This window comes from Prionailurus bengalensis, chromosome B1 (assembly GCF_016509475.1).
Source record: "Prionailurus bengalensis isolate Pbe53 chromosome B1, Fcat_Pben_1.1_paternal_pri, whole genome shotgun sequence".
NCBI classification, from domain to species: Eukaryota; Metazoa; Chordata; class Mammalia; order Carnivora; family Felidae; genus Prionailurus; species Prionailurus bengalensis.
In genome coordinates, this window is record NC_057344.1 from 22,415,217 (window position 1) to 22,439,070 (window position 23,854).

Below are 23,854 nucleotides of genomic sequence, written 5' to 3' on the forward strand. Positions count from 1 at the left end.
ACAAATGTTGAATGGATACCCTTGAAATTATAACCCAAGAAAAATGAATTGTACACGCTAATGAGTGCTTTATCACTGGCTGGTTGTAGGATTTTCCATCTTTGGGTCCCTCCTCTTAATGTCAACACCTGCTATGTAATCATGAAGATAAAAGAGACAAAGATATTTTAACATATTTATCAAGTAATTACAGTCATTAGAGTCTTAAGGACTAAGTGGAATTTCATCATTGAAATCATGAAGTAGAGTTTGGTAGGGAGTGAGACATAGCATGATTTAAAGAATCAAAGTCAGTGAACGTTCAAGGAGAGGAGTTAAGAGAAAATACAATAAAAATACAATATGGCTCAGTGGTGAGAAGAGAGAATGTGATGTTTATTTGAAATGAGATTTTAGACAAATGTTCCTTGGAGGATCTAAAATCATACATATATTCATACATGTATATATTCATATCAAGGAAGAAGAATAAACAATTGATAGAATTTAAACTTGGATATTTGTACAACTAGTTACCGTGATTTTAAAGAACTGGTGTGGGGGCGCCTGGGTGGCGCAGTCGGTTAAGCGTCCGACTTCAGCCAGGTCACGATCTCGCGGTCCGTGAGTTCGAGCCCCGCATCAGGCTCTGGGCTGATGGCTCAGAGCCTGGAGCCTGTTTCCGATTCTGTGTCTCCCTCTCTCTGCCCCTCCCCCGCTCATGCTCTGTCTCTCTCTGTCCCAAAAAATAAATAAACGAAAAAAAAAAATTAAAAAAAAAAAAAAAGAAATAAAGAACTGGTGTGTTTTTCACCATGAGGTAAAAGAAAAATTCATCCCAGAAAAAAAGTGGGAAAGCAGAGCCAAAAGTGAAGTCAATTAAACACGGGATAGTGTAGCCTAGAATGTCAGGAAAGAAGTGGTCTAGTTCTGGTTTTACCCGACTAGCCTTTAAAACCTTGGACAATTTACTCTCTCTGACCTCTCTACGTATGTTTGACTAAGAAACCTCTAAGTCCTCTTCCAGATTGAAGATATCTAAGTCAATGAGCATGAAAACTAAAAGAAAAAAAAAAAAAGAGAGAGAGACAGAGGCAGGTTTAAGAACCAATAGCCAAGAAGATTTGGCAGATTTTTATGATGATCTAAACAGAAGGCAAGATTAAGACTGAAGTAGAAAATATATGATCATAATGAATAGGACATGGAGAAGCATAGCTCTGGAAATTTAGGCAGATATTATTAGTTCTTTGGTATCATCTGAGGATTTTAAATGATATGATATGCCTGGGTTTGCTTTTCCAGTGAACTGTATAATTTTGATCTCTGGTATTTATGGTTACTGAGTATTCTAAATCAGTTCTTTTTTGTGGCTATCTAGAAATCTTAGTGTTCGTTTAAAAAAAAATCATAGGGAGGGAGGTAAGGAATGGATTTTGTATGTGTGTTTTATAGAGGGAATTGTCCATGGCAAATTATCGCTGCAGTGTTTATGAATTATCCCTGTAACTCTGGAGTTAGGAGGCATTAAATTTGAAGAAAAATAGTGTGAATTCTTATATGGCTTCTTGAACTAGGGCAAATCAGACATTTTGGGCAATATTAATCTAGTCTTGAAATCAGTTAGCAAGGGAGCTGACAGGTAGCATTATGTCCATTTATTGATGCACAGAGGTGGTTATTGATGTGATTATGGAATAGAGTTTTGAGAGACTAATAATTCAGAACAAAGAAGGCACCTGCAAAGAAACTAAGTCTCCTGACTTTAAGTTCTTCGTTCTTTTTTCCATAACATGGCGGAATAGATAGCTATATTTCTGTATAGTTGATGGAGATAGTATTTTTTTTAAGCTGGAACTTAAGGAAATATGAAGGTGAAATAGACACAATCCATTCCGACCAGATAAAAAAAAAAAGTCTAGAATAGTCCAGCTGCAGGATGATTAGGATGTGAGCTACAGCAGGGATGGAGAGGAGATACCACTTTTGTAAGGTAGCATGAGAGCATTATATTCACAATGTTCTTAAAAAGTCTACACACACAGCTAAGAGAAAACTGGTATATGATCTGTATACTTCTATCCCACCAAAATATGTAAAAGACACTAAAAATATTTATTGAGATACTTCCCACATTTCCGTCTAGGCAGTGGAAGAGATATAACAATGTATAAAAATGAAACATAATAAGTGAGATTAATGTTACATGAAGAATAAAATAACAATAAAAATGTAACATCCCACACACCCAGCTAGAATTCTTTAAGGTTTACTTGGTTTTCTTACTCTGGCATTCAGAAACTTGGTATCAGTATTTTATATAAAAATACAGAGAAGGATCTTTGACTCAGAATTATATAAAATAACATAGAGGTGTTTGTTATGAGTGGATTAATTCTCCAACATTAGAGCTGTATACAGTTACTCTACACAGTTACCTGCAAAATAAGTGTAAGGATTGTGTTTGTGAAAGAGTTCTATTTCCTACTTGCTGAATAAATGGTGAGCACTTTTTTTTTCTTTTAAATGTTTATTCTTGAGACAGAGAGAGACAGAGCATGAGCAGGGGAGGGGCAGAGAGAGAGAGAAAGGGAGACACAGAATACAAAGCAGGCTCCAGCTTCTGTGTTTCAAACTCTTGGACCACAAGATCATGACCTGAGCCAAAGTCATATGCTTAGCGAACTGAGCCACCCAGGCGCCCCAAGTGGTGGACACTCGTAATCACAGAGGCTAAGAGCCTAGATATACTCTATGGGTCCCTTGTTTCTTGTCTCACACATTCCCTTTTCCTGAAATGTCTGTGTCTTGCTCTAGAGCTCTAATTACTAAATCAAAATCTTTCCTTGTACACTTTTTTTTTTAAACCACCCTTGAGTACTGTGGATTTGCTTCCTTTAAGTTTGCTCAGCAAAATCTGGGCTGCAGATTGAGTCTTTCCATCCTGCTTGCCTTAACTTTGTCACTGTATAGAGATGACTGAACCACAGCTGTGTTCTTGGTGGTGGACATATAACCCCTGCTGTTGGGAATGTCTGCCTTCTGCATGGAATGGAAGATGTGTACAGATTGATGTAAAACCGTGACATTTCTTGTGCGACATCAAAATATGTGTGTCCAACATTAAGCCAAAGCTTAGGAGAATTTGTTTATGTGATTATATGGGAAAAAAAATAGGCAGGCAAACAAAACAAAACAAAACAAAACAAAAAGTACAGACACAGGAAATAAATATTCTCTCAAGATGATATAATTATGGGGGTGCCTGGGGAGTTCAGTTGGTTGAGCATCTGATTCAATTTTGGCTCAGGTCATGATCTCGTGGTTTATAGGATCGAGCCCCACATTGGGCTCTGTGCTGACAGCATGGAACCTGCTTGGGATTCTCTCTTTCCCTTCCATCTGCTCTTGCTCTCTGTCTCTCAAAATAAATAAATTTCTAAATAAAAAAGATGACAGAATTATGAATTATATTTTTTCTAGGCTTTTATATTTCTTATAATAAGTTGCATTGCTTTTGTAACAAAAATGCAATAAAATATTACTGCCCCATGTTGCATATGAAGAGAAAGGGACATTGTGCCATTGAGAAGAACAATGATGTCTTAAAAACCGGGGAAGGAAGGTTCTAAAATCTAAGTTGGACCTTGAAAAATGGAACAGATCAGAAAAAATGGAGAGAAGCAGGGATGGGACTTCAAACAAAACAAAGAAAATGAATAGAATATACTTTTTCATGAGACAGTCTTTATTTATATGGCCCTCTCTTCAAATTCTTCAGGTATTTTATTGCCCACCTGAGTAAAACTTGTCAACAAATGCTCTCTAACCAGTGATGCAAAATATAGTTGTGTATCATCCTTGGGCTATGTATTTGGCTGAACAACAGCGATTGAAAATGCCTCTTTTAGCTTTTTAAATAATGTTTTTAAATGTTTGTTTATTTATTTTGAGAGAGAGAGAGAGAGAGAGAGAGAGAGAGAGAGAGAGGGAGAGGGAGAGAGAGAATCCCACGCAAGCTCCACACTCAGTACAGAGCCTGACATGGGGCTCAATCTCAGAACTGTGAGACCATGACCTGAGCCAAAATCAAGAGTTGGATGCTTAACCAACCAACTGAACCACTCAGCCACCCCAAAATGCCTCTTTTAAAGGATCTGTATTTATTATTCTATGGTATATCCAAGATTGTTTCTTCCTTTTGGAGTTGAAAGGAAAATTGTAGAGTGTTCTGCATTAAGTGAAGGGGTTAATACTTGTCCTGTGCGGTCCATGTAGAAGAGGGGATACTAGCAGTGTTACCTTAAATTTCCAAAGTGCCATCATTCTAAAGAGGTGATCACTAGGTTTCTGTTTTGCTGGGCATAGAAAATTCAAAGGCTACATCAGTGTTGATCAAATTCAGTATTCAGGGGCCTTTGGGGAAATTGTGAGGCCAGGCAGTCAAACTTTTCCCTGAGACCTCTCCAGCTTATTTTGTAGTGTCTATATCTATTTAGTCATTCTACTTGATACAACTCTAGTTGAACAATACAGGGGTTAGGGGCACTGATCTCCTGTGCACTTGAAAATGAGTGTATAACTTTTGACTCTCCCCAAACTTAACAACTGATAGCCTACCGTTGACCAGAGCCTTACCAATAAAAATCAATTGACACATATTTTGTAACTTACATGTATTTTATACTGTATTCTTACAACAAGGCTAGATAAAAGAAATTTTATTAAGAAAATCATAAGAGAAAATATATTTGCAGTAGTGTAGTGTATTTGTCCAAAAAAAAAAAGTCTGCATGTGAGAGGACCCATAGTTTAAACCCATGTTGTTCAAGGATCAACTGTGCTTTACTTGAAAAAGTATTCTTTTACTCATTTTCACCTCCCTACCTTTCCCCATGTGTCTCCCACTTACCCAGAATTCTCTTTCACCTCATTCTATCCATTCTTCAAACTACCTTTCAACTCTTACTCTGTCAATAAAGGCTTTTCAACCATTGCCACTTCTGCTGATTTACATCTCTCTAACAAATGTCTGAGTTTGCCATTTTCAACAATATGGGTTTTGGTTGTCTACTATGTGTGGGTCACACGTGATTGATAGGTCCTTACTTACACATTTTCCAGATAGCAACTAACTGAATATAATGAAATCTGCCTAGTATGTATACAGTACTAATGTGGGTTTATGCTGTCATTGACTCAGTGTCTTTCTCTGCTCCTGGGTTCTAAGAACCTCGAAAAGTGGTAGCCACACATAATTATGTAATACATAATTAGGTTGTCTATTTTAGGGCTATCTCCTCCTTATCAGGATAGAACATTGTACTCCTCTGTAGCAGGGCATGCCTCCATTCTGGAAGGTCAGTCTTATTCGTGTTATTGCACAACAAAGAAAAGACTTTGGATTTACTTACATAATTGTCTTTTTTTTTTAATTTTTTTTAACGTTTGTTTATTTTTGAGAGAGAGAGACCATAAGTCGGGGAGGGGCAGAGAGAGGGGAATAGAGGATCTGAAGTGGGCTCTGCACTGACAGCAGTGAGCCCAATGTGGGACTCAGACTAACGGGCCGTGAGATCATGACCTGAGCCAAAGTCTGACGCTTAACCGACTGAGCCACCCATGCGGCCCTACTTATAGAACTGTCTTGAAACGTGACAGATCCATTTTACCTATGTTTTCAAACCTTGACCAATAATTGTATTTATTTTTTAAAGGTCCTCCTGGACGCCCAGGTGAAAAAGGAGATAGGGGTCCTGCTGGAGAAAGTGGTCCACGAGGCATTCCAGGTGCAATAGGTATGGTAATAGTAACCACTTAATCATACACTATAGGGCCAGGTAATATGTATGTGTGTCGGGGAAAATGGTTATTCGATTTTTCTCCTGTGGAGCGTGTGTGTGTGTGTGTGTGTGTATTAAGGGGGATATTAAGTATTTTCCAGCAGCCTGATCACTATAATGTACCATATGTAACTGCTTTAGGTTTTTGAAAAAAGTTAAATGCTTTAGCCAGAGTTACCATATGGGGTTTTCAAGAAGTCTGGGGAGTGCTGTCCATGTCCTTGATCACACAGTGTATGGCAGACCTAGCTTTAGGTCACATGAAGAGAATACGAAAATCATCTTCACATTGAATATATTTGCAGTATATATATAATGTGTGTGTGTGCGTATATATATATATACACGCACACACACACATATATATACACATATGTATATATACGTGTGTATATATATGTAAAATGTAGTGTATATATGTAAAATATATATTAAATGTATATAAATATAAATAATATATATACTATAGATGTATATATATGTGTGTATGTATATATATGTGTGTGTATGTGTGTGTGTGTGTATATATATATATACACACGTATACATATATACACACACACATACACATACACACGTATACATATATACGTATATATGTATATATGTATATGTATATATATGTATATGTGTGTGTATATGTATGTATATATGTATATATGTATATGTATGTATATATATGTATATATGTATGTACGTATATATATGTATGTACGTATATGTATGTATATATATGTATATGTGTACATATATACACACGTATACATACATATACACACACATATACACATATGTATATATACGTGTGTATATATATGTAAAATGTAATGTATATATGTAAAATATATATTAAATGTATATAAATATAAATAGTACATATACTATAGATGTACATATATGTGTGTATGTGTATATATGTGTGTGTGTATGTGTGTGTGTGTATATGTGTGTATATATATACACACACACACATACACACACACACACATCTCAAAGGAATTTGGATTCCTTGTATAGTCCTTAACTGGAATATATCTGCTTAAACTTAAGAAATCTAAATGTAAGTATTGACTAGAATACAAATGACTTCTACCTTGATTGTCAGCCACTCTCTGTATTTTGCTTCAAGAAAAATAGTTTTAAATTATTTTCCTCTGTTGATGTTGTAATCTTGAAAGCAGTATTTTGAGAGAAGATAATAGAAGACAGAAAAGGAGAAAGAGCATGAACTCTCCTTGCTCTCAAAAACATAAAGAAGACAAGAACAATAGCATGATTGTCATGTTATTCTTCACTAGAAATCAAATACCCACATGCTCTTTGAAAGTGGGGAGTATACCGCTTGGCTTAATTATATCTGGGATGGGCTGTGCCGCCCAAAACATGTCTAAATACCATGTACTTCATCCTATTATTCTGTCTTTTGGTTGTATAAAATGTTCTTCTTTCTGATCAATATATTGACTAGCCCGGGTTACATCAGAAAACTAGTGTTTAAAAATGAAAAACCTGAATGTGACACCTCTGACCTTGGCATCATTATACTTAAAAGGCCAATGCATAGTTTACATGAAAAAGGCTTTAAAATTGTTTAAAATCTATTTGTGTATCTATTTATTTTATTACATATGTATACACAACATATACATAATTTTTTCTATTAGGCAGGTTGCTGGTATGCCTTTGAAAATATTGCCAGGTAAGATTCTTTATTCAGAAAAATCTTTCTACTTGACTAGCAATCCAGAGATCTTACCAATGGTGCGTTAATGTCATAGCAGGGGAAGTAACCAGTATTCTATCAGCTGTCAGAGCTGCTATTGTCAAAGGTCTGTCAGCTCCTCCATTACAGACTGCAATTGTCAAAGCTTTATAACTCAACCATGTAAGTTCAGTCTGGGCTACAACTTGCTGTGCAAAACTTCATCTTGGGAGAATCTTTTGCAACTGTTTCTGAACTATGGATGTATGAAATAGAAAAAGGGATTTAAAAGTTTCAGCTTTTGTTAATACCCTGAGCAGATACCATTGCAAAGCTGCTCTGATTCTTTTAGTGAGGGTTTAGTCTGTTGCCGTTGGTACTGCTCTTTTACGCAAATAGGCATTATGTAGTTTCTCATGTAAGAGAGTTAGATTTCATTGTTGGGTTATAAGTTGACTCTGGTAGATTATTAAGTTGCCATTTGGTCTGGTGCACTGCAGCAAAAGTATTCAGGTTACCAGGCATCTCTCTTAATGGATTCTTCCTCGCTTGATTGGTACATTCTGTTTTGTTCGCTGCCAGATTACCTAATTGCTCAATATGGGTACTAGAATCAGGAAGTAAAGAGTATATGATGAACAGTCATGATAATTCTACTTCCTGATTACAGCAAGTTCATTGACATCTCATGAATACGTGCAGTTGAGCTTATTAAACTCCGCTTGACCAACTAACTCAAAGTCCTCTAGATTCACAACCATGGTCTCTAAACCTGACAAACTTTAATGATTATTCTAGTGGCCTGAATAACCACTTCATTAATATACTGCAGTAGATAGTCAGGTACGGGCTGGGTATTATGTTAAAATGTGCTGTATCTCAAATAACAGAAATTTCAGAGTGGTAGTTCCTTGGAAGCATGCCAGGGAGAATGACCTATGCCTTTTACTCAACAAAATCTTTGCTGAGCACTTTTCCTGTTCCTCGTGTGCTCTACAAGGCCTTGTGGATCCTATACTCAGAGGTTGAGAATTTCTGCCTGCACAAAACTTCCAGTATGATAAGTAATTCTATAAACGATGAATGTCGTGGTAGAGGATTCTTGACATCCTCTGAGATCCTTTGGGGGCACTTTCTGGGTTACTCCCCCATGACAATAGTGCTTTAAGGGAAGGACGCTGAATTAGATCCTGAAGTATCCTTTCTGTAGCCATCTACTAGGCTGTTTCTGCCCACTGCGATCAATAACAGGGTAGCCTGACCTGTAGGCATGGGAGCGCTACCTACACGAGACGCCTTGAGAGGGAACCAAAGGGTCCATTGGCTACAAAACATTGATCGTTATCGAGTGCTGTTTACTTTTCTGACATAGCTTGAATTTTCTTCCATAAGAATCATGCTTCTGGAAGAGAAAATGAAGTCCATCTAACTGTGGTTATTGAAGGACAAGAACTGCATTTCATTTATCTTTATATCTACCCGTGTCTTTACCCCACCCACCCCTCCTCTTCCAGTCTGTGGCCCAAAAAGCTTTATCCCCCAGCCTGGAACCAGGACAGTGCTCCCCAAAATATGCATTTGAGTAAGGAACATTGCTGGCTGCAGACTCTTGCTATGAGTGTAGAAAGCAGGTTTCTTTGGGAGGTAACTAATTATGCCAATGAATGCAAAAATGTCTGCAAATTATGTACATACCATTAAATAAAATTAAATTAGCAGCCTTGACAAAAAGCTGGTGAAAATAATGATTATATTACAAAGAAGAACATCGGGGCACCTGGGTGGCTCATTCGGTTGAGTGTCCTACTCTTGGTTTCGGTTCAAGTCATGGTCTCATGGTTCGTGAGATCGAGCCCCACATCAGGCTCTGTGCTGACAATTTGGAGCCTGCTCGGGATTCTCTCTCTGTCCCCCCCTTTCTTTCTGCCCCTCCCCCACTCACACACACAGATGCATGCATGTTCTCTCTCTCAAAATAAATAAAAATAAAGAAGTATCATTAAATACACAAGTCACATAACTCTATAGGTCATATAGAGTCTGCCTAAATATCTCCCATAATGGAGGTCTAATGATCAAGTGATTTCTATGAAAGTATCACATGGCCTTCATTTATGGATTCATTTGTTCACCCACTGAAAATGTGACATAATTCCTAGTTGAAGAGCTGTATTCTGAGCGTCACCAAAATGTATTCAGTAAGCCATTATTGGAGAGGTTTTTCCTGATCCCCTTGCTAGGCATCCTCTATTACATTTCTCTCTTTTTTCTAAAATTATCATCTCCAAAATCACCTTCTTTCTTGATTTGTTAACTTTCTTGCTGTATGTCTCCACAGTGGAAGATCTGTTCAGATAAGAACCTGTGTAACTCCAGGAACATATAGGGACTGACATAATATGTGTGCTCAGTGTATCTTTGTTGAATTAATGGAGAAAATTGTAAAAATGGGAGTTATCCATGAGCAGCATTCTATAAAGAGTGGGCAGTGGCCTAAGATTAAAAAAAAAAGAGAGAGAAAGGATTTAGAGTCGGTGTTTTTATATGTAAATTCGAGTGACCTTTTAATAACTGTAAGTACAGATACTGCCTGTCTTCCTTGGGTAATGAAGAAAGGTATAAGTATTAATCAATTAGCCCATCTTGAGAATTGATGATAATTCTTTTTTAGGCTGTATGCTATGAAATCCAGCTAGTAGATACTATAAGGTAGAGTGTGTTTGTGTGTGAGTTTGTGTGTGTATTCAATATATGAAAATAGCAATTTATGTATCATATATTGATATAGTTAGGTATATATAGATTTATACATATACATTTATATATAATGCATATATACAGTATATCTGTATTTATGTAATGTATATTGAATTATTAAATTGAGATGCCCTGACTTTACTCATATTTCTAAACATAATTTATCATTTTATTGCTTTGGATATCTGCTTAATATACAATGGAAGCAAAGTTTAGGCTGGCATAAATAATATTTCTTAACTATTTAAGAATGTTAAATTTTAACTTAACTTTAGACTTTAACTTAAATGTTGAACTTAACATTTCTTAAAGGATGTTTAGCTCAATTTTAGGTATCTATATGAATGTACCTCAAGAAAAGAGTTTTGTTTTGTTTTTTTTTTTTACTGAATTAAGTATGGATAAGTCCTGCCTCCTGGAACTTGTAAACTAACAACAATATATTAACAGATTGATATTGGAAAAAGATGTATAATTTTTAAATTTTTCATAGTGTGCTTCCCAAGGAGTTAACTGAAAATTGAATTAATAGAATCTCTGTGAACTGATAATAACATCTAAAATGAGATTTTTACAATAGTTTATTTCAAACTGCTGGACTCCAGGATGAAATAGTTTATTCTACTGGAAAATAACACTTTCATGTGCAGTTTTCATGGTCACTACAGTAATGGTGGGGGGCTATTTTCATTTAATCACATAAAATCCTGGGTTTGTATATTTATACAATATGCACCCATAAATGAATCTTTGTATAGTACACACACACACAAATGTGTATATTATCACATATATATGGTCACATTGTTTGGGATTACAATAGAATGTGTAAAATCAAGTGCATGAAAGAAAGCTTAATATATTCCAGCAGTAGGACCCAATTTTTTAAATATTTTTTTTATACTTCTCATTCCTTGGGTTGTGTTTTTTCAGGAACAAATCTTAAGAATTCCGTTTTCACCTTGTACATTTCAAAGTTACCATTTCAGCTACAGGCAGAATCCTGCCATTTGAGGATTCCTGATTGGATTACATAAGCCTTCTGGTTAAAACTCCAAAAATTTTTTTCTCATATGCTTTTTACTTGTGATAACAATATGTTTTTTATTGAGTATCTACATTGTACTAAATGCACTAATGTTTCTACCAACTGCTTATGTTGTTTATCAATGGCACCCATGAAATGTTATGATCGAATATTATCCCTACCTTTGGAAATTTGCCTATTGTATATTCATTGCTTTTCTTATACTCACAAACCTATATGAAAAATGATTTATTTCCACTGTGTTTTTCTTCGTTAACGACATAGGTCCTCCAGGTCCCAAAGGTGATCGGGGAGCAATTGGCTTTCCTGGAAGCCGAGGATTCCCAGGACCAATGGGGAAGACCGGGAGGACAGGTGTGGTGATCATCTAGATGTTCTTTGTAGATAATGTAATATATACATGGAGCAGAGATACTTTCCCATAGTCTTGCATAACAAAAACAATAGCCATCCCAGCATGAACAGCTGATGCACATGTAGTTTGTCTCGTGGTCTGAAACATTTAGAAACTAATTTCTGTCTACCTGAGCAGTTTCTATGTCCCAAAGGAAAAGTCTTAAAAAAAAAAAAAAAAGACAACAGAGGATTTATAAACTCTACCCAACCATAAATCACATGAAGAATGGTATCTATCTTAGAAGAAGAGAGTGGAAAGACTCACAAAGAAAAACAAAGTATAAATATACTTTTAACTAAAATGGGCCAAACCCTGGTAAGTTACAGTCAGCAATCCACAGATAGGTCAGAAATCTTAGTCTCTGCAAGATAAACTGGCTGCTATTATTTATTAGTTCTTAATAATCTGCATGATTCAGGCTCTTTAAAATTTACATACGTGATGACATTATTTCTACTCCTTATAACAGTAGCCTAAGCTTGAATTGTGAGCTTTACAAGGAAATTTTAGAAGGAGAGAGGCTTATTGTTTCCTAATCTCAAAGAAAATTATGACAAAAGGTCATAATCACCTTATCATTGAGGTGCTTTTTTTTTTTTTTAAAATACATTTTCTTTTTTGGAGTAGTTTTAGGTTTATAGAAAAACTGCACAGAAAATACAGAGAGTTCCCATAAACCCACATCCAGTTTCCCTATTATTAACGCCTCGCGTCAGTGTGGTGCATTTATTAGAATTGATGAACCAATACTGATACATTATTATTAATTTAAGACCACAGTTTATATTAGAGTTCGCTCTTAGTGTTATACATTCTGTGGGTTTTGACAAATATATAAAGACATGTGTCCACCACTGGAGTGTCGTACAGAGCAGTTTCACTGCCTTAAAGATCCCCTGGGGTCCTCCTGCTTCTCACCACCCCACTCCCTCCCAGCCCTGGCTACCACTAATCTGTTTGCACTCTCCATGGTTTTGCCTTTTCCAGAAGGTCATAACAGTTGAAATCATACTGTATGTAATCGTTTCAGATTGGCTTATTCCATTTAGCAATACGCATTTAAGCTTCTCCATGTCTTTTTGTGGCCTGAGAGCTCATTTATTTTTAATGCTCAGTATATCCTGATGTATGGATGTATCACAATTCGTTTGTGCATTCACTTATTTGAAGGACATCGTGGTACTTCCAAGTTTGGGCAGTCATGAATAAGACTGCTGACATGAGTTTGCCTAGAAGTTCGATTGCTGCATCGGATGGTAAACCTGTGTTTAATTCTGTAAGAAACCGCCAGACTGTCTTCCAAAGTGTCTGTACCGTTTCGCACTCCCACCGCAATGAATGAGAGTTCCTGTTGTTCCACGTCCACACTGGCCTTTGGTGTTGTCAGCGTTTGGATTTTAGCAATTTTAATAAGTGTGCTGAGGTGTTGTTTTTTGTTAATCTTTATTTATGTAGTTTTGAGAAAGGGAGGGAGGAAGAGAGGGAGGGAGAGAGAGAGATGGATCGATCCAGATCCATCACGAGTGAAGGAGGGGCAGAGAGAAAGGGAGGATCCATCATGAATGGACGAGGGGCAGAGGGAAACGGAAAGAGAGAACCCTGAGCACACTCCATGCTCAGCATGGAGCCCTGTGCCCATCGATCTCACAACCACCAGATTATGATCTGAGCTGATATCAAGAGTCAGACATTTAACTGAGATGCTCAGGCGCCCCAAGGTGTTTTTGATGGTGTCAGTAGCAATTAAGCTTGGAGAAAAATCAGCTAGCCACCAATAAGCAGCCTTCAATCAGACCCAATTACCTGAACTGAATGGTATATTTATATACCAACCATCTCTAAAACTGTCTAGCTTTAATCAGGCCTTTTTGGCAAAATGGGAAGAAGTGTTCGTTTGTTAATTTGTTTGAAATTATCTACATCCTTCAGGAATTGCTGAATTTACTAAATGAGCAACTTGTGTGCGATAGATAAATATATTTAAAAACCCTGAATTTGACAAAATTGCAAAGCTACTTATAGTTTCCGAGATAATTTAAAATAGTTCCATGAAATGTGAAAACATATTTTATCTGTATTCTAACTTTAAAGCTAAAATGGCATGCTAATCTACTATCTCATTTATTATCCCTGGCAAAATCATGGTAATAGTTTGTTTGGGACTCTTTCTGGTACAGACTATTTGTAACTTTCTATTTACATTAAATCATAAAGGGTAACTTCATAAATGAGTATCAATATGAGCTCTGAGTAAATCAGAGCTATTAATTTGTCTTTCTGGAAAGTCTACACAAAAAAGGGGAAACATGGGAAAAAAATATGAATGTTAAGAAGGCCCTATTCTTTTTCACACATATCTGTTATGTATAATCTTCCTATATGGTCAGGGATGATGTTAGAAATAAACCACAGAAGAGGCCTGTAATTGTAACGTAACTTAGCTGATTTAATGAAAACTAAGCTTCCTCATTTACTGAGTGCCTATATTTCCTTCTACACCATGCTTGGAGCTGGGAGTACAAAACTAGCCGGCTCCCCACCCTTGAGTTTTCTCCCAGAAATTTCCTCGCAATGGCTACTCTTCTAAAACTTAGTCAACAAGATCATTCTGTAATGTGTATGTGCACGATCTAATCTTACGTGGTTCATTTGAGAAGAATGAATGTTTGTCACAGTGGTTTGTATTTGAATTTCACATTGGCACCTAGTTATTCCGTGTCTGTTATTTATTTTAGCCTCTTGGGAAATACAGGGAAAGCATAGTATGGTAGGTACTTGACAGAAATAGCATAGTGTATCCTTAAAAAAAAAAAAAAGAGCACCTCCCCACACATTTAAGCCTCTCTGTGCCTCAGTTTCCTCATCTAAAAACAAGGCTATTAAGAAGACCCATATTTTAGAATTTCTGTAAAAATAAAATGAATTAATAAATGTTTTAAAGTACTTCAAACAGTTTCTATCAGAAAGTAAGCTATATATACAAGCTATATAAACATGTTAGTTATTAGCTGCTGCCTATACAAGCTCTAGTGTGTTTCTTTTTCCCCACTATCAAGCTCCTACAGTTCAACAAATGCCCTCTAATCAAAGTACTTGAGAGCGCATTCACTGATTCATTCACCCAGTCAACATAATTTTATGAGGGTTCGCTGTGTGCTGCAGATAAAACATAGCATATCCCCTAAGGAGCAGGAATAAAAAAATGCAGAAGCAATTAGCTATAATGCAATGTGGTAGGTAATAAACATTCGTGAATTAGGACCAAACACTATGGAAGCAGAAAATAGAGAGTGATTAATTCTGTAGAGCAAGACAGGGTATTACAGAGGAAGCAGTGTTAGTGCTGGCCTAAAAGATGTATAATAGGTTTTATACCTGAAACTACTAGAATATTGTATGTGAAATATACTTAGGTTAAAAAAAAAAAATGCATACAATGTCTTTAGGTCAGAGGTTCTCAAGCTTTACCAGGCATTAGAATCGCCTGTAAGTCCTGTTAAAATGGCTTACTAGGCTCTACCCCAGAGTTTTTGTTTTTGTTTTTGTTTTAAGTTTATTTTGAGAGAGGAAGAGAATGCATGTGGGAGCAGGGGAGGGGCAGAGAGAGAGAGGGAGAGAGAGAATCCCAAGCAGGCTCCACACAGTCAGCACAGAGCCTACAAGGGGCTCAATCTCTCCAACTGTGAAATCATGACCTGAGCCAAAATCAAGACTCAGATGCTTAACCAGTTGAGGCCACCCAGGCGTCCCTACCCCCCAGAGCTTCTAAATCAACAGTTTGGGGGCTGGGGGCTGGGCTCCCTTGAAAATTTTTAGTCCTCACAAGTTTCCAGGTGATAGTGATGATGTTGTTTCGGGAACACACTTTGAGAACCATATATTCAGGTAAAGAAAAGGAGTGGAGAAAGAGAAACTCTGCAAAAATAAAAGCAAGGGCAGAGGTAAGAATTCCTTTGACAAAAGATATCCTTAGGGTATCACTGCCTTATTTAAGACTCAAATTCAGTAGAAATGTGAACGTCATCCCTGGTACTACTTTAGTTATACTGTAGATTAAAACAATGAATAATAGAGTCTCACCTCCAAAATAATCCAAAGAAGGTAGTAAAACTAGAAATAAAATCCAGTAATTGTCATATTCTAACCAGTGACACGGCCTGGACTATCTGAATAATATTTAAAGCACTGACAGATTTAAAAGCAAAAAGCTTAAGAAGGAGCACCCTGTTGGGGCGCCTGAGTGGCACATTAGGTTAAGAGTCTTGCTCTTGATTTCGGCTCACGTCATGATCTCACAGTTTGTGAGATTGAGCCATGCATTGGGCTCTGCACTGACAGCAAGGAAGCTTCTTGGGATTCTCTCTCTCCCTCTTGCTCTGCCCTCCCCTGCTCGCTTTCTCTCAGTCTCTCTCTCTCTCTCTCTGTGTCTCTCAAAATAAATAAACTTTAAAAAAAAAAAAAGAGCACCCTATTTATTTTCTCTTCTGCTCTCCTTTTCTTCCCCTCCTCTTGTGTCCTTCCTTCTGCATGTAATAATTACTTGCTGTATATACACTGCAATGCTAGATCCTGGGAAATGAGGGGTAAATAAGACACGGTCCTTAATAGTCCTTAAGAGAAAGGAAAGACTTTATGTTGTCTTGATATCTAACAGATCTGTAGAGTAGAGCAGTTATAATCTGACATATGTATTTCAAAAAGCTTTGAAGATTTAACTGAAATGCAACCTTACCCATCTTCAAAATCTCTGAATGTAACCTCGCCGAATGAACTAGGTTTTAGAGCCTGTAAGTAAGGTGCCTCCCTTCGGCTGGAGTCACAGAACCCATTCAAAGTCCGACTGTAAGGGTGAGTTATGGTCTTTCTTCAGAGTATCTGAAACTCTCGACTGTAAATGATCCATGTATTTATTTGACAGATAATTACTGAACATTTTCTCTGTGACATTCATGGAAATAGTCACAAATCAGTGAATGTATGGGTTTGGAGTTCAGAGGAGAGGCTAGAGGTAGACACACTTGTAGCTATGATTATATAAAAATTTTTTGGAATCTTTGGTTTTAATACTCTTTCATGGGCAGATGGTGAGAGGAGAAGGGGCCGAGGATGAAGCCTTAACCAGCGAGGTACAGGATCCGTAGTAAAAGCCAAGCCGTAGATTGAGCAGAAGCAGCCAGGGTGATTAAGAAAAGCTGGGGGATGTGGTGAGAAAAAGCCAAAGGCAAGAGCAAGTTTCACAAGGTGGTCCAGTAAGATGGGCTCTAGAGAAGTCCCTTTGCTGTTGTTGCTGTTGTTGTAAGGATGTCACCTTTATTGAGAGCAGTTTCCGTGGGGTGAGTGGAAACCAGATCGGAGGATGCTCAGAGGTGTGGAGGATCCAGGATCAGCTGGAACGTGGAGGTAGAGTCAGTTCTTGAACAGTCTTGACTCTCAGAGAACAGATCAGGTTTTTCTGTGTTGTGGTTTTCATTTGATTTGTTTTGTTTTTCTTTGAAAGAGATTTGAATACCACTTAGATGCAGATGGCAGGATAAAATAAGGGAGGGGTTGAGGAGACCCAGGAGGGAGGGGGGAGGTTAACAAGAAGGTCAAAGGTGAAGCCTTCAGGAAACAGGAAGCAGTCTTCGGCTTAGGGCGGAGGATGGTCTCATCTAAAATTGAAATACCTGAAGACCTGGGCTCATAGGGCATGTGTGGCAAAATAACTAACCTAGTGTTCCAGCCCATAGCAGGGGCACTAAAAATACTTGAAATCATAATGTGATTGAAAATACCCCCTCCTCTACATAAAGTTAGAATGTCAATATATTACATACTATTTATTTCTTGTTTTTTAATGGCTTTCAGAAATATAAGCTCCTTATTTTTGATTGAAGAGTGCCACTTATGAAAGGAAATTAACTCCAGGTTTTGACAATTCTTGGGCTTCCTTTTAGCCAAAGGTATCCTTGTAAAGGAGGGAAGCACTCCTGTTCTCTAGCAAGGATGTTTCTGATGCGTTTACCTGTGAGAAAAAAATCTCCAAGTAACTTCGTCTGTGAGGAGATCTTTGAGTCATGCTAGAGTAACCTAAAACATTTGTGCTCACTTATAAGAAGGAAAAAAAAAGTTTTGTTTCATTTTATCATTTTTAAAAAGTGGTATGAAATAAAAAAGCAAAATAAAAAAAAAACCTGATTTTTTATTTATCATAAGATCCTAGAGCTAACAGGATTTAAGTGGGTCGTTCCCTCAGCGCTCTGGCTTGAGCATTTCTATTTTTAAACTATCCAAAACAAATTGTAATATAAAAAGACTCCCAAGAAGAGTGTACAGCTCTTTCTTTTTTCTAAATAAGGCAAAAATGATCAAATTAAGCTTGTTTATTACATTACCTTCTCTGAAAAGAATTAGAACTGATCATTACACCTTTTTAAGTACCCCTGTCCCAATTTTTGTTTAATATCTTAGACTTTTCCTCTTGGGGAAATGGAGATACAATATCTCATAAAGTATATCATCGAAAAATTGGAAAGGAGTTGAGTACTTTGATAAATTAATGATTTTTGAAAGTTTCACATTACCTGAAATGACTGAATCACAATTAAAAAGTGAATATAATTATGTACAGTGTAATCATGTATGGAAAATGGTTAGAGACAATCTATTCATACTCTAAAAAGGAATGGTTGGCATTTCATGAAATCTTCACAATGAAATTTTAATTGGAAACAGCTTATAATTTTTAAGTGTTAGATCTCAATTCTCATGTTACTTATCAATGTAATTTTATATTTTTAAATCTGATAAATTGGGGCTCAAAAAGTCTTTAAATGATGAATAAGAACAAATGTTCAAAAACAAAGGTGAATACAAAGTAAACTAAATGAGGGAAACAAAACAATAAAAAACCCAAATAAATATTAAAACTTTAAAATTAAAAATAACTGTATCATATTCTCTCTCTCCTTCCCTCTCTCAAAATAAATAAATAAATAAGCATTAAAAAAAATGGTGCCATAAAACGTGAAGTGAGATGTAAAAGTCCTTTTGATTTTGAACGAGAGTTCACTGAGAATAAAACCACAGTGGGACCATTCTAGCTAAGCTTTGGGAGATGTTGTGAAATGGGAAGAGCTACCATCTGTTAATTTATTCATCTCTTATGGGCAAGAGGCTTTATAAACATCGTTGCTGATTTTCAAGGTAACTCTTCAATGGAAGGTGTTCTTTTTTCATTTGATGGAAGAATAAACTTTTAGTTCAGAAAGATTTGAGGGACGTCTGTGTGGCTCAGTTAAGCATCTGACTTTGGCTCAGGTCATGATCTCACCGTCCATGAGTTTGAGCCCCGAGTGGGGTTCTGTGCTGACAGCTCGGAGCCTGGAGCCTGCTTTGGATTCTGTGTCTCCCACTCTCTGCCCCTCCCCTGCTTGTACTCTGTGCTTGGTTGTTCACACTTGTACTCGCTCACACACTGTCTCTCTCTCTCTCCCTCCCTCCCTTCCTCCCTCCCTCCCACTCAAAAATAAATAAACATTTAAAAAATGAAATAAAAGTGGAGCTGTGGTTGAATAGCAACCTTTAGCAAAGATTTTAACAATGTTTCCGATACCTATTTAAATCCTGACCCTCCTATAAAATGCTAGCCTTGTACCACACCCCTATGTAAATAGATAAGGTTTCTCAAAGCCAAAGTAGGCAGGCTTCGGGGTTTAGATGCCCCTCAGACCTTCTTACCTTACCTCAGAAGGAGGCGATCAGGATCTTAGCACTCTCAGAAATTCATTCCCAGATGTTTGGGATTTTCCCCTCTTAACAAATAGAAAAACAGATGAAGTATAATGGAAAATACAGAACTCAAGGTTTAAGATGGGATAAAAGACACAAGACATCCTGGGGGGAGAGAGAAAGGCAAAATCAAAGAAAGAGGGAAAACAAAAACAGAAGATGAATAAGCACAAATTGTGCTTATACGTTAGTTTTGCCTGCTTTAGGAAAATCGGATGTTTAATGCCCTTGTAGATAATTTGAGATTATGTAACGGACCTAATAGACTTTTAAAATGATGGCCATCATTGGAGTACCTGGATGGCTCGGTTGGTTAAGAGACAGACTCTTGGTTTCAGCTCAGGTCATAATCTCAGGGTTTGTGAGTTCAGGCTCGAGTTGGGCTGCTTGGGATTCTCTTCTCATTTCCTCTCTCTCTCTCTGCCCCTCCCCTCCTTGCACTTTCTCTCTCTCTCTCTCTCTTTCTCTCTTTCTCAAAATAAATTAATGCACATTAAATTGTTTAATAAAATAAAATGATATCCATTGTTATTACCATCAACATTACTGTATTTGAGCATCTGTAGGTTGTTATAAGTTGAGATTCCAGGTTACTTTGTGATGCTCTGTCTCCATTTAAAGCAATTAATTTTTGTCTCCATTTACAGCAATTAATTTTTTAATTAGTTACAAATAAAATTGGTGCTTTTTTTGTTTGTTTCCAAGGGAATCCTGGACCCAAAGGCCAGAAGGGGGAAAAAGGGAGCGGAAGCATGCTAAGTAAGTTTATGGTTCATTGTTTTTATGTGTGCCTTGTAATAAATAAGCTTGTGATGATAGTGGTCTGGGCTCGAGGCAAATATTGGGAACTTCAGTATTGAGCCATAGAGATTCTTTGCAAGCCAGCCACAGTGTTCTACAAATAAAGCTTGCTAATTGGAGTAAAACAAATAGATTAAATTATACAACTCTAAGTTTCATTACCCATTACCCATTTGTATTTTGTTTTCTTGAGGAGCACAGTTTTCTAAAAGTTCCACATAGAAAACTGTTCACTTTTCAAGCCACTTTCAATCTGCTGAAGGAAAACCAAGTTTATGAATAGAAACAATTATAGCCTCCTTGCCTACTGAGTAAACTTACTGAAAGGCTACCTATAGGAATTTGGACAGTATGAGAACCCTGACCCATCAATTCCCTGAAGGCTGGGGTTTTTGTGTTTTGTTTTGCATCACTAAAAACTTGAAAGGTTGTGTTCTACATCACAACCTCAACAGAACAGATTTCACACTGGGATCCCTTTTGATAGGATTGTTAGAGGAGATGTCTTCAACATACCAGGCTGTAAGTCAGTTGAGTGTCTGGGCTGCGTCCACACGGATCCAGTGAAAGGATTATGAAAAGGGATTGAGGGACCCTCCCCTGCATCCTCGGTAGGACCTGTGTGTGCTGTGACTCTGGGAGTAGCCGCTCCACGCACACACACATAATCTCTACCCAACCAGGGTCTGTTTTAGGTAGATTATGGCTAATCCTTTAATGTACCAAAACTCTAGCACTTTTCAGTCGTAGTTATTTTAAAAACGTAGTACCAATTTCTCTGCGTTAGAGCAGAAGGAATTATTTTCACCTGTACCGTGCACGGATGCCACACTTAGATAACTGAGGGTCGGCACTGTGAATGCCAGCCACTAAAGCATCACGTAGCTACAGGATGCTTTGCACTGTTGTTGCACTGTTGATCCCGTTGCCCCTAAACTGAACAACATTTAGTAGTGTGTACCTCCCGCACGAGCTTTGGCGTCGCTCGGTGATTATTAGCGTTGCTGTTATTATATTAAGATATGGAAACATTAGTATACATTTTCTCCTGCGTGTTCATTACTTCTGGAATGTGATCACTTCTGACGGCTGGAACACTTTTTTTTTTTTTAATCCCACTTACCTTCCGTGCTCCGTGTCACTCCAGTTATTTTCACTTAAGCTCTTTGTAACTCTTTTCCCTATCTTCCTGTTGATCTCTGTCTTTATCTCTGCCTTTATCTCTGGTTCTTTTTTTTTTTTTATCTCTTTTGCTCCCATTCCTGAGACTTTTTCTGAGCCACTTAACCTTGACTCTGGGGAAGTTTGGCAAGTAAAGAACTTCTCTGTTTTGCAGTCTATACACTGAACACCCACACTGCCTTCTGTTACCTGGGGTTACCAACGCTTTGAACGTGTTTTTCAGATACGTTCAGAAATGTTTCACTTACAGATATTTTCATGGCTGTTTTGAACTTAAGTGCACACTTGCTTTGTGAAAGCAATGATAGAGACATTTCTGTGTATGAGTGTTTATGATCTGCAGACTTCCCTCCATGCACTTCCCCCGCCCCACAGAGAGTATGTGTAACTCCATAATGTTTCTAAAAGAGAGAAAAAATCATATACACAGACATCTATACAGTATGTTCTTCTTTTTCCTCATTTAAGTCAATATGTGAGTCATCTGCCCATGTCGGTCCATGTGACTTCAGCTCTTTTTTCTCGACGACTCTGCATTGTTCCATTATATAGCTATGCCACAGTGACTATAGTATTCTATCCCCTAGTCAGGAGCACTTGATGACTTCTTGCTTGCCATGGTTTGGCTTTATTAAGCAATGCTACATTTAGCAGTCTTGTACATGATCTTGTGGAAATACTCTATAATAGACTATGTGCTAGAAGTAGAATCAATAGTCCAAAGGTGGCTTGCAGTTTACAATGTGATGGTTTCTTGTAAATGGCTCCAAAAAGGTTGGACCAATTTATTCTGCATGAAATTGCCTGATTCCCCACATCTTCAGTTACTTCTGATAAATAAAACTTTATATGAAATTATTTTAACAAATACATTTAATATTTTTTTAGGCATGATTTAAATATAAAAGGAATAATCACTGATTTCCTCTTTTGTACATTTGTCAGGACCAGTGCAACTCCCGGATCATATTTGGGCAGGGCCCTTTTAAGATCAGGCAGGTTGGGCAAGACACCCTCTGCTACCATCTCACTAAAAGGCCCCTCACCTCCGGACAAATCATCTGCACAACTGACTCCAAGATCCCTTTGTGGCTCCTTCAAATGACTCTGGTTCCTGTGTCATACCCAGCTTCCACATGGCTTTCTCTCCAGGTCTTTTGTGCTGTTTGGACCTCTGTTCCTATGCTCAGACCTCTTCCCACTCCAGTAACCCACCATCACCACCATCTGCTGGCACCCTTAGCTGGGTCACCTCCCATGTACTGACTGGCAAGCTGCTCCTACCAGTTCTCAGAGCAAGAGCAGGAGCCCTCTGCTCCCCACTCATCTGATGTCTTACTGAACCCAATTTAACCCACTGGGTTCTAGGAGACATCTCATGGATATCGATTATATATGGGTTCTTTACATTCAAAAACAATACTCTCAATAAGTGATAGGGATAACATAAAAGAAAATTCGTTCATTCGTTCATTCACTCTGCACATGTTCATTGTGTGCCTCCTAGAGCTGAACATAACAGCTAATAAGATAACTATTGTCTCTGGCCCTCATAGAGCTAATAGTCCCTGAAAGCTTAGACATGGAAACAGGTGATTATACAATACAACAGAGCTATACTGGGGGAGGAACAGGGCTCTACAGGTGTTCAGAGGAGATCAAGATTATTAAATTCTTTAAAATATTAAAAATATTGATTTTGATTAGCTTAGTTTACCTTCTTATCTGCTTACTCTACAAATTATACCACCACCCCTCCCCCCCCCCCCGTTTTTCCCGAAGTTTATAGTGAGGTAAAGTAGAGCTTGAACAGTTCATTCAACACATTTAGACCAAAACACAGAACTTACTTCCTTCAATTACCTGGCAATTTCAAGCAAATATTTTGATTGTGAAAAAATAATGCTGAAGTTTTCTATTGCAAAGAGCTCTTTTGTATTTTATACTTTAAGTATCTAGTGTAGATCCTGAAGATAAAGAAATATTTCCATAGAACTGGAAATATTTTATGTAGGTGAACAAAGGGATAAAAAAGAGAAAGGGGAAAGAAAAGATAAGAAAAGACAGACCGAAACAAGGAGTAGGGAAAATATAGGCTATCATGTTGTTTTTGAAGTTCTTTCTGTTTATTAGCAGATGACGTTTTCACACCTCTCATTTTCTTCACGGTTTACAAATAGTCGCAGGTGTCCCAGTCTTGAATTTCTGGTAGAATTTGAGCGTGTCCGTGTGTCCCTCAGCCCTTCCATTCCCTCTCCTGGGAAAAGCGTTTCATGACACCTACCTCACAGGGTTGTTGTGAGGGTCACGTGAGATACTGTGTGTGTGAAGATGCCCTGTAAAATCATAAAGTGCTTTAAACACACAAGGTCTGC

General features: G+C 37.5%; 1 protein-coding gene across 2 annotated transcripts in view; it reads left to right on the forward strand.

Moving 5' to 3' along the window:
• The window catches only part of MSR1 (macrophage scavenger receptor 1), an 82,482-nt gene that overhangs the window by 30,465 nt on the left and 28,163 nt on the right, over positions 1 to 23,854 (forward strand). The window contains exons 6-9 of one of the 2 annotated variants that reach the window (XM_043560253.1): positions 5,697 to 5,777; positions 11,594 to 11,683; positions 20,202 to 20,255; positions 22,425 to 23,844. In XM_043560253.1, the coding sequence (XP_043416188.1) occupies positions 5,697 to 5,777; positions 11,594 to 11,683; positions 20,202 to 20,255; positions 22,425 to 22,468 (269 nt within the window). In that variant the 3' untranslated portion in view covers positions 22,469 to 23,844. Of the gene's footprint in view, positions 1 to 5,696; positions 5,778 to 11,593; positions 11,684 to 20,201; positions 20,256 to 22,424; positions 23,845 to 23,854 lie in introns of those variants that run through there. The other variant, XM_043560243.1, reaches the window with a different exon arrangement.